A 13,201-nucleotide genomic window follows, 5' to 3' on the forward strand; every position below is an offset into this window, starting at 1 on the left:
TTTAGACGTCACCAACCATCTATTTTGAAAGCCATCTTAAAATGAGACCAACTGTTTTGTTTACAAGGTTATTTTCGTGACAATCTTTCAACAAACCCCAATCAATACGTAATCTATCCTAATATTTCCTATGAAGAAGTATAAACAAACCCCAAACTCTACTTTTTCTATATCCCAGATGAAAGTTGCTTCACCAAAATGACGCTTACTTGCAGATTTGAGACTATAGTCGTTAAGTTACAGGGTTAAGACAATAAAGCGGTATGGATTAAACTAGGCAGTCGTGATAGCTAAAATCATAAAGATCCATGAACCGTCTTAGAGAAATTTTTCTTAAGGTCATAATTGTGGCCTCGATATTTGAAAGCATATGCTTGCATGCGTTTTTAGGACAATACGGTTGAGTGAACTGATTCGAACATGCCATGAGTAGTTTAACTGGTTGGCTTCTTGCGTTATTAGTCTCTATGATGAGTCCATCCAACCAGTCAACCTTACTCCTCCTTAACTCTAGTCTACCTGCTCTCAGACATTGGGTGTTTACTTCTTCCGTCACTTCTCTCTTTTCGTAATTGAGATTCCACGACTAATTTCCTATATTGATTATCGTTTTAGAGATTTTTAAAAACATTTTGTTAAAGATTTGTTTCCTCTTTTTTGGGGGGCCATTATTCACAGGTGTTACAAATAAATATTTGATAAACATTCAACACAGATTCATAATTAATTAGTATAATTGAAAGTACATTACATACTACTCATATGAACAAATTCAACATCATTATAGTTCAGTGTATTTTAAGATATCACTTCAAATTAAATATTGAATATGTTTAAGAGATGTAGCTATCAAGCCAATATATCCCATCCAATTTTTCACAAAATGGATGTAATGGTTTTTTGCTTACAGTTCTATTTTAATTCCTAATACTAAAAGGTTTCTCTCGTTTCATATGGCCTAAATTCGACGTTAACTCTTGTGATTATTCATTTAAACTTTTATCGTAGAGTATAGGGTCTTTCCTATTATTTATTTTTGTTATTATATTCTACCATATTGGGCTCTCTTTTCCACCATCTTCTTATTATTCCGTAATACTCCTGGCAAAATTAAGCTATCATCTTTCGTACCTTTGTTGCACTTAGCAGCTTATCTGTATTCTGACTATAGCAACCTCTTGAAGAAAAATCGTAAATAAAACCTTTGATGGTATGAACATTAATGACAATTTTATTTTGCTTGATTTTGTCTTGATCACCTCTTATTAAAGAGCTGATCCATAGGAAAGACGGATTTGGTGCATTACGAATAAATAATCAATAGGCTTTGAGAATATCTGGTCAGTTTCCTGAAGTGGTTGTTATGATGAGTTTAGTAGAAGAGACTAATATGAGATGTTGAGGATGCCGCCAAGCAGAAGGGGGAGCTGTATAGGATGAGAAATCCTCTGATGATGAGGTCTTACCCAGCGTTCAAGGACAAGACTAGTCAAGTAGAAAGATATATTCAGAGATAGGCGAAAAGCATATGCGATGGACCCGTCCAGTTATACATAGCGCAACGTACAGGGCACCCGCTAATCCTCTAAATTTAGAATGTGATAGAACTTTCGCTCAATTCATGCGCTAAAGTCTCTGATTATCCCGCAGTCATTTATTTTCATTCGATGCCTCGGGTGAATGCCTCTTACTGCGATGGCATTGTCCTTTTTATGACAGTTTCATCATTCAGCTACCTGGCTAGAGATCACTGAGGGTGAACTCATCAATGGACACAGCAGCTTTGCTCAAATACCTTCGCTTATACACCAGCTTGGGCTCATGGATGTCGTCGCTGCATATTCTCAATTGATTTTTTTTTAAAGTCAAATCATCTAAAGTGATAGAATTGGAACTTCATGGCATTCGGTCAAAAAAGGCGTAAATACATTTCTAAATTTAAAAAGTATTACGTCTACAACAGATCGCTGTATAGTCATAATAGTATTTCATCTTGATTCAATGGACTTTCTTCGAGTAATCTCAAAAGGGTAATTATTGGAATTTCAATTTTGATGGAATAATACATTATTTAAAAAGGACATAACGAAAAGAAAGTACCAGACACTGGTAAATTAGTCGACTGAAACTGTTTTTTTTAGGAAACAGATATTTGAATTCATTTCACAAAAAGAATGTTTAATGCAAACAAGAAATAAGGATCCAAAAAGATCAAGGTAGGCTATTAAAAATTATTTAAAGTAAAATTTCATGGAGAATATTTTCGTAAAAATACATAGCAATACATTGAATAAAATGTCTTTTCATCATTCAACTCCTTCGAATTGATTTCAGCCTTCATAAAATTTTACAGATTTCACGACTTTTAATTAATATTTCTTTGCTGTTTCAAGTAGCAATGATTCTTGGAAATTAATTATGATATAGCCCCAGTTTTTGTAAATTTGGGTTCAGGTAATAAATTTTTCCGGTTAGTAAAGTCACTATCGTAACATCCCTTTTACAGTTTTATATATATTCATCCCTTTTTTTTAGATTGATTCTGAAATGCAGGTCATTCGTTCTGATGTAGATTGATCATGAAAATTGGGTCATTCTGCCTGTCAGCGATCCTATTAAATATGTTTTTCAAGAGGTTAGATGTTTTGATTAAAACCAGAAAAGTTGACAGATAACATATTTCTTCATTTTTCATTATATTAGGTTTTTGTCTCATCAACCGAGGCCAAACCACGAAATATCTTACTTCGTCTTAAAGTAAAAATATCACTATCACTATGTTGGCATTCTTATAGAGTTTTAGAAGTCATCCTTCCGTTTAATTGAAAGTTAAAATTGAAATTTGGGTCATTCTACTCTTCAACGTTTCTGTTGAGTATTTTTCGAAATATGATAAATATTGTAATTATGAAACTGGAAATATTGCCAAATGGTACATTTTTGCCATCTTCCATTATCGCTAGGTTAGGTTTCTTGTAGTATCAACCGATATTTAAATCCACGCAATAAACCTTTAAGGATCCCCTTTAATCTGCCATATATATGATACTTACCGTGTGCAGTTATTTTTCTCTTTTCCCGCCGGGGACTCGACATCTACCGTAGATTAATACATGTCCATGTTTATGAGGTGGCATTATGAAGGTGATACAACTATGAATTATAAGCTTACCAGATACGACCCCTTGTAGTGATCGAGTGGGAGGATCTTGGGACGTGGTGATATATTTCAATGACATAGATGTATATTTTGGTAGGACTGAAGGAGATATTCGTACCAAATTGTAACCAAAATTCACTTATGCATTTCATATTTTTATAAGAAATCCATGAAAATCTATTAGGAATAGGTTACTTTATAAAAACCTCAATGATTTGAATCATAACGCGTAGAAGGGGGATCTTTCAAGTGAATTGAGATTTGTAGGAATGTCATGCTTCTATATTGTGAACTCGATAGATGAGAGGAGTATAAAGATTGATGTTGTATGTTCTCAGCTCGACTCTCAGGAGACAGAAACATGTTTTCATGGAGGAAGATGCTCATCTGTATTCCACACCATGAATACAAGACCAGTGATTTATCTTACAGGCTGTCTACGGGTGTCAACCAGGACCTTTTGGAGATTGTACTTTTCATCTCGTATTACTGGTTCCAACGTGAATTTGTGTATGCATTTTATATATTTCTTTATTTTTACTTTCCTTGATATGAACCAGCTTTCACTGTCATTGGAATGCGCGTCAGCAATTGAACTGAACAGCAATGAATCAAAATGAAGTTCATTTCACTCCTAACCCGATGATTTATCTCTGTGCACAGTTAGCTTTGTTCCACCTTATTTTTTCTCTTTGATTAGACAATATGATATTTTTTCCAATTTCTTTAAAAAGAAAAGAAAAAATGTTCGTGACTGTGATGATTTTGATATCGTAAACTATTAAAGAAAAGGCGTGTTTTTTATTTCCACATTGCAACATATCGAAATTCTGACTATATAAATCGTGTAAGTGCACGTGACGCAAAGTATTTCAATACATCAGGCGCCAGACAATATTATTTTATTGGAATTGATTTGCTAATTAGGCACCATAATGTCCTCTCTCTGTCATCTTAAGTAAGCACTCGAAATTTTGCTTCTTTTCTCAGCATTTCTTGCAACCAAATATTGTAATGAAATTTGGCGGGGAGTTATGAAAACGATACGCCACGACCGGTGTAAATTGGATATTCAATGACAAGCAAATTATCTTGGTCTCATCACCTAAGTAAACGTGTGTGAACTGAGCGGTTAATGGAACCATGTCAAGCAGTCCGGAGTGGTTGGATATTGGTTAGAAGGTGAACAACCAAGCAGACCCCTTGAGGGGAATCATACTCCCAACACTTGGCATTTCATCTAGCCAATTTTGATTCGGTTTAACACCCTATCCGCTCCCTCGACCTGTGATGTGCTCTTTTCAGCTTCAAGCACTCGGGACGATTTAAATTGACGCTACAGATATTTTTTTTCTTTCGATTTGAAGAAGGGTGCATCTGCAATTACGAGTGACCATCATGTTAAGCCCGATGACATGTGAGATACCGTCCCGTCTCATCTCCAGGGTCTTATGACGACATACCTCCTCAAAATCTACCGATAATTAGATTAATCACAGTCTTTTAAAGGGATAAGCTTCTTTTTTATCCTGAAATTGACACAATTTGCTTAAATATCAGTCATTAGGCCAGATGTTTGCCCGCAGAGGCAAGCTGAAGTCACATCGAAACGTCCTCTGTGCTTATCTCTTTCTTCTAAATCATTGACAAGACGAGGCCCTTTATGCTTTGAGATTTATGCCCTGGAATTGTGCGATGTATTGTGGTAAATGCCTGTGGCTTGGCCTGCACACGTGCCGAGCTGCCATTTCCTCTTCCCAGATCTACTCCGTTTATACGTAAACATTGTGATCGAACTTGGCGCTCTTAAATAACCCCAATGTTTGACATTTACCGGCCAGTAATCTAAACTGTTTCGTCTGCTTTTCAACCCATCCACAGTCGACAGTAATAGAGCAGATGCTTTCAAATTTCTGTCGTTTCCTTTTTTACGTTTGGTCCATTATTCTGTCCAATCGAGCTTGAAATCAAAATGACCACACATAGTAGCAGCTGTGTTAGATCTTGATGCCACTTTCCGTACAAGATATGACGTATATATGGTTCTTTTTTATGTCATATCTTTTGGCAGCGGGTACTATTTCGTTGTATAGAAAAACCAGAGTTTTTACTTTTACGTGAAATCAATCAAATCGATGAGAATTTAGAAAGACTTAGCATAAATATTCATAAACAAGCATAGCCATGTCAGATTGGTTTATAAAACGGTATTGTGACAGATGAGGTTAAACGTAGAGCTATGTAAACAATAAACAAATTAATAGCTTCTGACACCCCAAAAACCAATTTACACCTGGGTAAAAAGTGGCATATGTGGAAACCTCAACACTTAGATTGAGAGACAAGCTAATGAACAACTATACCACCAAACTTCCACATTAAGAAGTCGATTATGAGAGATGTGATTTAACATCATTCTATGAATGTCAAGAAACTTAATTTGTTATACTAAATTCATTAATTGCCTCATTTTAAGCAAATTAACGAAGTCAATAGAGCATCGATTAATTCAAATTGTATTATGTTTTTTTCATATATATCAAACATTTCTTTTTGAATAAGTACTGTTAATATAATGTCAAGCAATTTGAGCCTTAATATTAATTTCCAGGTGCAAGCCAACTTATTCTATGTTAATGCTGTATTTGCGATTGATTTAGATGAATCAAAACTTTGGTTCCCGCGTTTGAAAATACATTAAACTTTATCCCGCCAAAATTCATGCCAGATTAATGTAAATTGATGCATGGTGTTTGTTTTGATCCATCGCCTTACCTGGCTTCCCAATCATTTCCCTGGCATCCCGTGTCTGATCTGCAATCACTGGGCTAACCTTCCAGTCAGGGGGCTCTTAAGAATCGGACAAGGTCTGAGGTGTAAATGACCTGGACATTTTGGCGGGAATGCCTATCGATGTGTCGTCTGTCAGAAGACACGTGGACTAAAGCGAGCAATAATCCCCAGCGACATTGATCGGTCGATGGCCTACAATCGACACCAATTTGCATCTAAAGAGGTTTCCAAGTGTCAATTTGCCAATTACGATTTTTTGTTCCCATCTAATTTTCCACGATGCACTAGGGAGAGAAAAACAAGAACAGCCGAGACCCGAACAGCCCGAGTCTGCGGTCTTTTTCTACTTTTGTTTGTTTTGATAACTGGATGGAAGCAAGTTTTGTTTTGCGCCAGATTTTGTAGTTTTGCTTTCCGCAACGGCTGTGATTATAGATCATTGCTTTTTAAGTTTTGATATTCAAATTTTCTTTTGAGTTGGGATGTGTTAAGAAACAATTACTCTATCATCTAATTATAAAACTGGTTTAGATGGCTATTTCAGAATAACTGTTTTAATAAATGTTTCTGGATAAACTGAAAAGTTTTTACTTTAATATGATTTTGTCTAAACTTTGTAAACTTTTGTTCTTTTCTTTCTATGTTTGGTATCATACTGTTTTATATGATTTTTATAGAAGCGCAATCTTTATTCGTCCGTACCGAAAATGACCGATGATCGCGTGTTTCTTGATGGTAAATCTACTAAATGAGAACAGCAATATGTAAAATGCAAAGATAACATCAACAAGAGCATTTTTTCATCCATTTCTTGAGTTTCCTATGTCGCAAGATCTTACTATAATTTTTTTACTTTGTTTATACAAACCTTCGTAGATACAAAGTTTGGTATGAGCCAGTGGAATGTGGCAAGTGTGTTGCTTAGAAAGATACTAAACGTAATGCAATCAAATGGGCTCGCTCCTTAAGCAGTGCGGAGTTCTCCGGGGACCGTTTGGGTTTAGGGACCTTAGTCGATGTCAGATCAATTTGTCTTTCCCGTAGACCTCAATTTAGCAAAGGAAACACCTCTCTAAACGTCGTTTTATCCATTCCAATTTATTTCCGTGTCAAATAAACGTGAGAAATGGGGAACGCGTCTGAGCCGGTGGGTTTACGTGTAAAGTGATCACATCAAATATCATTGAAACTGTCTTGTTTCCTTAGTTTACTTTTACTTTTAAATCAGGCAAGATTTGGCATTCACAGCTTAGTCGCATTCTGGTGTGTATGGTATACCACGGAATGTGAGTAATGGTACTTTATAAGTGGTGTGTTTTGGCATGATAACAACAATACTTATAATGATAATAATGGTGAAGGGGAAGTCAGGTAAAAGGGAGGAGAAGGATAATGGTCCTTCACCTTCATATCATTCTCCTTCATATACCCGAGTGTTAGTGTTCCTCATGTCTCGCAGTCGCAATTATGAATCGCTGTGTCTGCCACTTCTACTATTGGGTTCATTGACTCCTTAGTTGTTATGAAAAACAAATGATACTTTTGTTCTTTTCTATATTTCCTGTAAATATTATGCGACAATGAGTAAGCATTGACAGCTGCTAGTTAATAGTATAAACAAAAACTGCCCCTGGATAAAGCGTTAGGTGTTACCGAAATGTAATCAGGATCAATCATTTACATCACATTTCTTAACTGATACAAAATCAATCTATCCCTATTTATCCTGATCGTCATCATGTTTCATGCTTTATGCATGGTTTGGAGAAACATCTGTGCAGTTCATAATTATATTGTATACTTTGTTTTTCGGAAATGTAACCTAAAGATAGATGAATTTAATTGTTCAAACAACTTTTTGAACTGTAAAAGTTCGAATGCAAGAAATTAGATCTAATCGTATGTAAATGTCAGAAATAAAAACACCATAACATGTGGTAAATCTCATCAATCAATGTTGAAGAAGTAATTGTACATTGCAGAAGTCATAATATGTTCATCATCAATTTATGTGACGGATCTCTTGTCTCACACTCCAACATTTCTGACAATTTTGCAATGAACATTGAAACGATTACTTCTAAAGAGAAAAACAAACTTAGCTATTTTCACTAGCACGATTCAAAAGCCTATTTACACCCTACATCCATAAAAAGGTGTCGTATCATAGGAGTGAACTTGAAAGCAAGAACAAAACTTTTTCGTTACTTTTGTTAAAGTTGTAAAGACCTTAGTGTGAGATATCTTTAACGATGTGAATATTATGTTTTTAAAGTCATAATACACTTTACATCTATATCATAAGTGGTATTTTTGGTATTTCGTTTTGTTGGACAAGGGCGCCTGTTTCTGATTGAAGTATTACTGTATCTAATATTGTTCTATCAACACAGAACTGTACAGCGAATTCGTTTTGTCATGCATTCATGCAATTTTTCCTTTTCAATTCTTCTCCTACTTATCTTCTGCAGGCGATAGAGGTAACAGGTCAGATGATCTATGTCCCCGAGAGTGACTGCATCTTGTTCCTTGGCTCACCAAGGGTTGGTAAGCTGGAGGAGTTGACTGGACGAGGTCTTTACCTCGCTGATATCCCTATCCACGATGCTACCAGAGATCTGATCCTGGTAGGAGAGGAAAGCAGGGCTCAAGATGGTCTCAAGCAGAGGATGGACAAGCTCAAATCACAGGTGGAGGAAGCGAGTGGTAACCTCGACTCAGAGAGACAGAAGAACGTCGATCTTCTCAATCTTATCTTCCCCGAGGCTGTGGCCAAGAAACTTTGGAGGGGTGAACCCGTACCGGCTCAGACTGTCGAAGGTGTGTCCATGTTGTTCTCTGATATCGTGGGCTTCACTGCTATCTGCTCAACCGCTACACCCTTCATGGTGGTGAACATGCTCAATTCTCTCTACACTGAGTTTGATTCTTTCTGCGGAATCCTTGATGTCTATAAGGTGAGTTATCAATGTTCCCCAATAGGTCGTCAATTTCTCTATGGTGCGATTCTCTACGCAAAATGTTAAACATTGTCAGTATTCTCTTTCTTTCTCTTACTCTATATATTATACATGTATACTCCCTCTCTTCTCTTTTTTCTGTTAATTCTTCTTCTTCTTCTATTTCTTTCCCTTCTTCAAACCCTTCTCCTACTTCTTCTTTTTAGCTTACTTCTTCATCTCTTCTCTTTGACTTGTTCTTCCTTTCCTTTACGAATGTCTCCGTCAAAATGTAGGGGTTGAACCGTTAGGGAACCTCCAATGCCCATATCATTCGACTCCTACAAACGTTCTATTCGAGTCGGTTTTACGTAGTTCAACATTTCTGAGATTCTTTGTTTTGACATTATAATAGTGACATTAAAGCACCCCGCCTCTTATATGGAGCTGAGGTGACTAAATTTCCTTCGTATAACTGACGATACTTATGCTACTCCTCACACTTCCCCCACCGCTATTAACAGCACCTTGAGTTCTAGTGTTGTCATTGAATCTACATCTCTGGTAGTATTTCCACTACGTTTCTCCGTCGTACTATCAGGGGAAAATATTTGGTAACATAATCTGCGACGCGTTATGTTTATCCCATTGTCTAACAATTTAGTTAAGTCATTGTATCGGTTACATGTGGGTGAGTCATTGGGAAATCGAGTGGGAGCACTTACGAGAGATTAAACCAATTTATTCTTGACACGTATTACGCGAAGAGCTTCGCTGTAATCAATACCCCTCACGCAATTGAACGCACTTTATACATCTAATGTTACACCTACCTATTTTGATTCCATTTTCGAACATGGTCAAATCATCTATGATGGCATAGATCAGGATTAGAAGGCTTCGATCGGGATCGAAACATCAATTACAATTCAACATGTTTTGCTGAGAGTCTGTAATGCGTTGCATCTGTCGTGGTAAACTAGTACAGGGGACGTGTGAAGGCTCGTTTAGATACGACGCGCAAAACCGCGGCGGTCAAATTTTCATTCATGACGTAAAGTGTAAACGTTTCAATTTTCTGTATCTTATATCATAAATATGCATAGAGCACAGTTAATTCGCGCAAGTAATTTGTTGCGCGCAGTTTCTATTCATTGACACGTCAAAAAACAACCGCGGCGGCTTTTGGGATGGGTTTACCGCGCCGTATCCGAACAAGCCTTGAGTGTGATATTAGGTCAAATTAACCCTCCTAAAACACTGCAAATAGACGTGTTACTTATTACCTACCAGATGGTCGCACTAGGTTAGTATTGTCTATAAAAGTTAAGAAACCTACGAAACCTACCTAATTAGATATAAATAAATGATCAATGGTCTGTGTTTGTGTAGCTGTGCTGGACTTTTTTTTGGGGGGGTGGTGGTGATTCTAAAGAAAAAACTCTCTTGATATGCTTTATTCTGATTTGATGTGGTGTGATGTGGTGTTTGCAGTTAACTTCTTTTCCATATCATTATATGCGATCTCATAATTACTGTGCTACTCAGTAGGCCGGATACAACAACCAAATATTTATCTAGTTCTAGCTTTGGGTCGCACAGATAAAGCAATAGTTCTTTTTTGTACACCCCCCCCCCCCCCAATTTCCCTCTTTGTGGCTCGATGTTTCTCACTTTTCTGTAAGCCTTTCCCTCCTGCTCACTTTATCCGTGTTCTCTGTTTTCTTCTTCCCTCACCATCTTCTCATCCCTCAGCACCCGTCTTCTTTTACTTGTTATTTTCTTTACATATTTTATTTTCTTTGTGGTCTCCGTCTCTCTGTTGCTATCCGTCTCGTTTGCAGTATTCATGAAGAATTATTCAGAAATACGGGAAAATCCTCAAACTGAATGCCTTAAGGAAGAGTTTCATTAAGTTTGGTTAAAATTTATGTTACAAAGAATATATAATAGTAAATTCCACTTCATTATATCAATTTAAAATCCAATCCCTACCTTTCTAAATATTTAAAATAAATCCACTCTCTGAATCGTTTCCTCCATTCATTCTTGTAAACTTATATTATGACAAGATGTTGTAACAGGTGTCATTCAATAGATCTCCTTTTGCTCGGATTGAATTACTTTTTTTTCTTAGATGGATATGTGTGATATATACATGATAGTAAAGGATATCAATAGAAATGCGATGCCAATCCAAAAGACATAGCTGTATACAAGGTGTTATAGGATTGAACACTACTTCCTAAGTGATGGATTGATGACTGACAATTCGTGAATAGTCTGTCAAAAGGTGTCCTTTTACATTATGTGATATTGTATAATAAATGAAATCAGTTTAATACGTTATAAGATGTAAGCCTTTAAACCTTCATTTCGATTAAATATTCAACATAATGCACAGATATTGGGCTTTCTATTGAGGACAGCAATCCCGAGGGCCACACAATAATGAAGGAAGTAATAAAGAAGAAATACAAATTAGACTACAGAATAATACATGTTGTGTTAAATTACATGACTACTGTATCCTGTCCTGTCATTTTTGTTTGTATACAACAGATAAGCGAAATGATTATAGTATGAACTAAAAGCAACCTTAAAAACCAATTATTTTATTTTTTGATGATGATGAGTATAATCTTTAATTGAGTTGAGTCATTCAAGAAACCAATTTCCAGATAACTAAAAATGAATCAGTGTCCTTCTCAAAGTAAAACAATAATAGTATTATAGTTTTCATCATACTATGTATCTAAAATGAATATGTTTTCTTTAATATCATATGAGCTAATCTGTAACGGAAAATAAAAATGTTCGAATTGGTAATGAACTACCAATTTTAGTTCATAAATACTTAAGTTTTGGCTCAAAAGCAACTCAACACCTAACATAAGCGACAATTGTCCAGAATTCTTTTTTTCTTCATTTTATTCATATATCTCTTTTAATTTACAAACATATTCATGAAATGAGTAGCAATTGATGATATATTATTGATTGGTTGGGTTAAGATGTTCCAAATATACACAGTTTCGACGACAAGACCATATACTTCAGACATGTAAAAGGAGTGAATCTGATGCGGTTATTATTTGTCTAAAGTATACTGAATAATCATGTGAAGAGAGAGAGCAATGAACCAAAAATACCGGCAGGTGCAATTTTCCCCTTTGAATAGAAGAGGAACAATATTGTTGTATAAATAAATGAAGATAACTTACGAGTGTATAAGCAGGAAATACATTTTGTAATGGATTTCCATGTAAGTGTCTTCATATGGATTTACTTTGGAGATTTTTGAAACAGCTTTAGTACAACAATATCCCACTTCTCCCTCCTCTTTAGAAGATCCCTTAAAACGTATACTTCGTTCCCCAGTAATCTAATGCGATATACTTATTTCTCTTAGTGTTTGTGTTTCTTTTCAAATCTGTGTGGGGTTTTAGGCGCTATCATGATTCTCTTTATGGCTCTTATGTCGTGGAGCATTTTGACGAATGCTTTAATAATAATCAAAAATAATAATAATATTTGGCTCTTCTATAGCGCATATCACATTACTAACGTCTCTATGCGCTTCCAAAGAGTTTAGCAAATTATTACCCTAGCTTTAGCTCCGGCAACCGTAATCAGCGCACAATGCATTTCAAGGAAATAGAGAAATATTGCTCAACATAATTGCCAGAATGATTTATATTTAGATTACGATTGAGCTATTATGTTTTAATTGAGTGACAAATCAAGAAAATATAAATTCCCTTAGAAATGTGATGATTTTTTCTTTTTCTGACATGGTAGTAAAGAAGTAGAATTAGAGCTAATTAGTTGATTGTGTCATCAGCTGCTCTGTACCTAGGCACAATGCATCGTACAGCTTGACGTTACGAACCATGGCGACAGTTTGCTTGTCCTTCCGGCGTGTCAGTTCTCCCATGTTATACTAACTGACATGTTTAGTTTAAACTACATACTAACACGATGTAACTTAATCGTGTTACGTTGTTGACGCAGATACACTACAACAAGGAACAGTCTGCAATCTGATAAGTTCATCAAAATACCTCCCAACCGAATTAAACAAATAAAATGGCCAAGTTAGCCTTTACTGCCAATTTATGGTCCGACAATGAGTATGAAAAGAAATCTGTATTTAAGGTTAGATATTCATTTCGGTTTATTAAGATAAAATTCCATGTTAAAACAGTCGAGAGACTGATCAATACAAACAAAGATTACAAAGTTCAAAGATATGTATAAATGATTGACATCACCATAATTTCTGAGGTTCTGTTTAAATGTAAAACAA

At 35.8% G+C, this 13,201-nt stretch overlaps 1 protein-coding gene across 1 annotated transcript in view; it reads left to right on the plus strand.

Annotated features, from left to right (window-relative positions):
* The window catches only part of LOC100889569 (guanylate cyclase soluble subunit alpha-2-like), a 56,615-nt gene that overhangs the window by 24,902 nt on the left and 18,512 nt on the right, over positions 1-13,201 (plus strand). The window contains exon 6 of the mRNA XM_030980229.1: positions 8,425-8,910. Coding sequence (XP_030836089.1) covers positions 8,425-8,910 — 486 coding nt within the window. The remainder of the gene's footprint in view (positions 1-8,424; positions 8,911-13,201) is intronic.

The sequence above is a fragment of the Strongylocentrotus purpuratus genome, unplaced genomic scaffold (genome assembly GCF_000002235.5).
Source record: "Strongylocentrotus purpuratus isolate Spur 01 unplaced genomic scaffold, Spur_5.0 spur5_scaffold_11, whole genome shotgun sequence".
In the NCBI taxonomy this organism is placed as follows: Eukaryota; Metazoa; Echinodermata; class Echinoidea; order Camarodonta; family Strongylocentrotidae; genus Strongylocentrotus; species Strongylocentrotus purpuratus.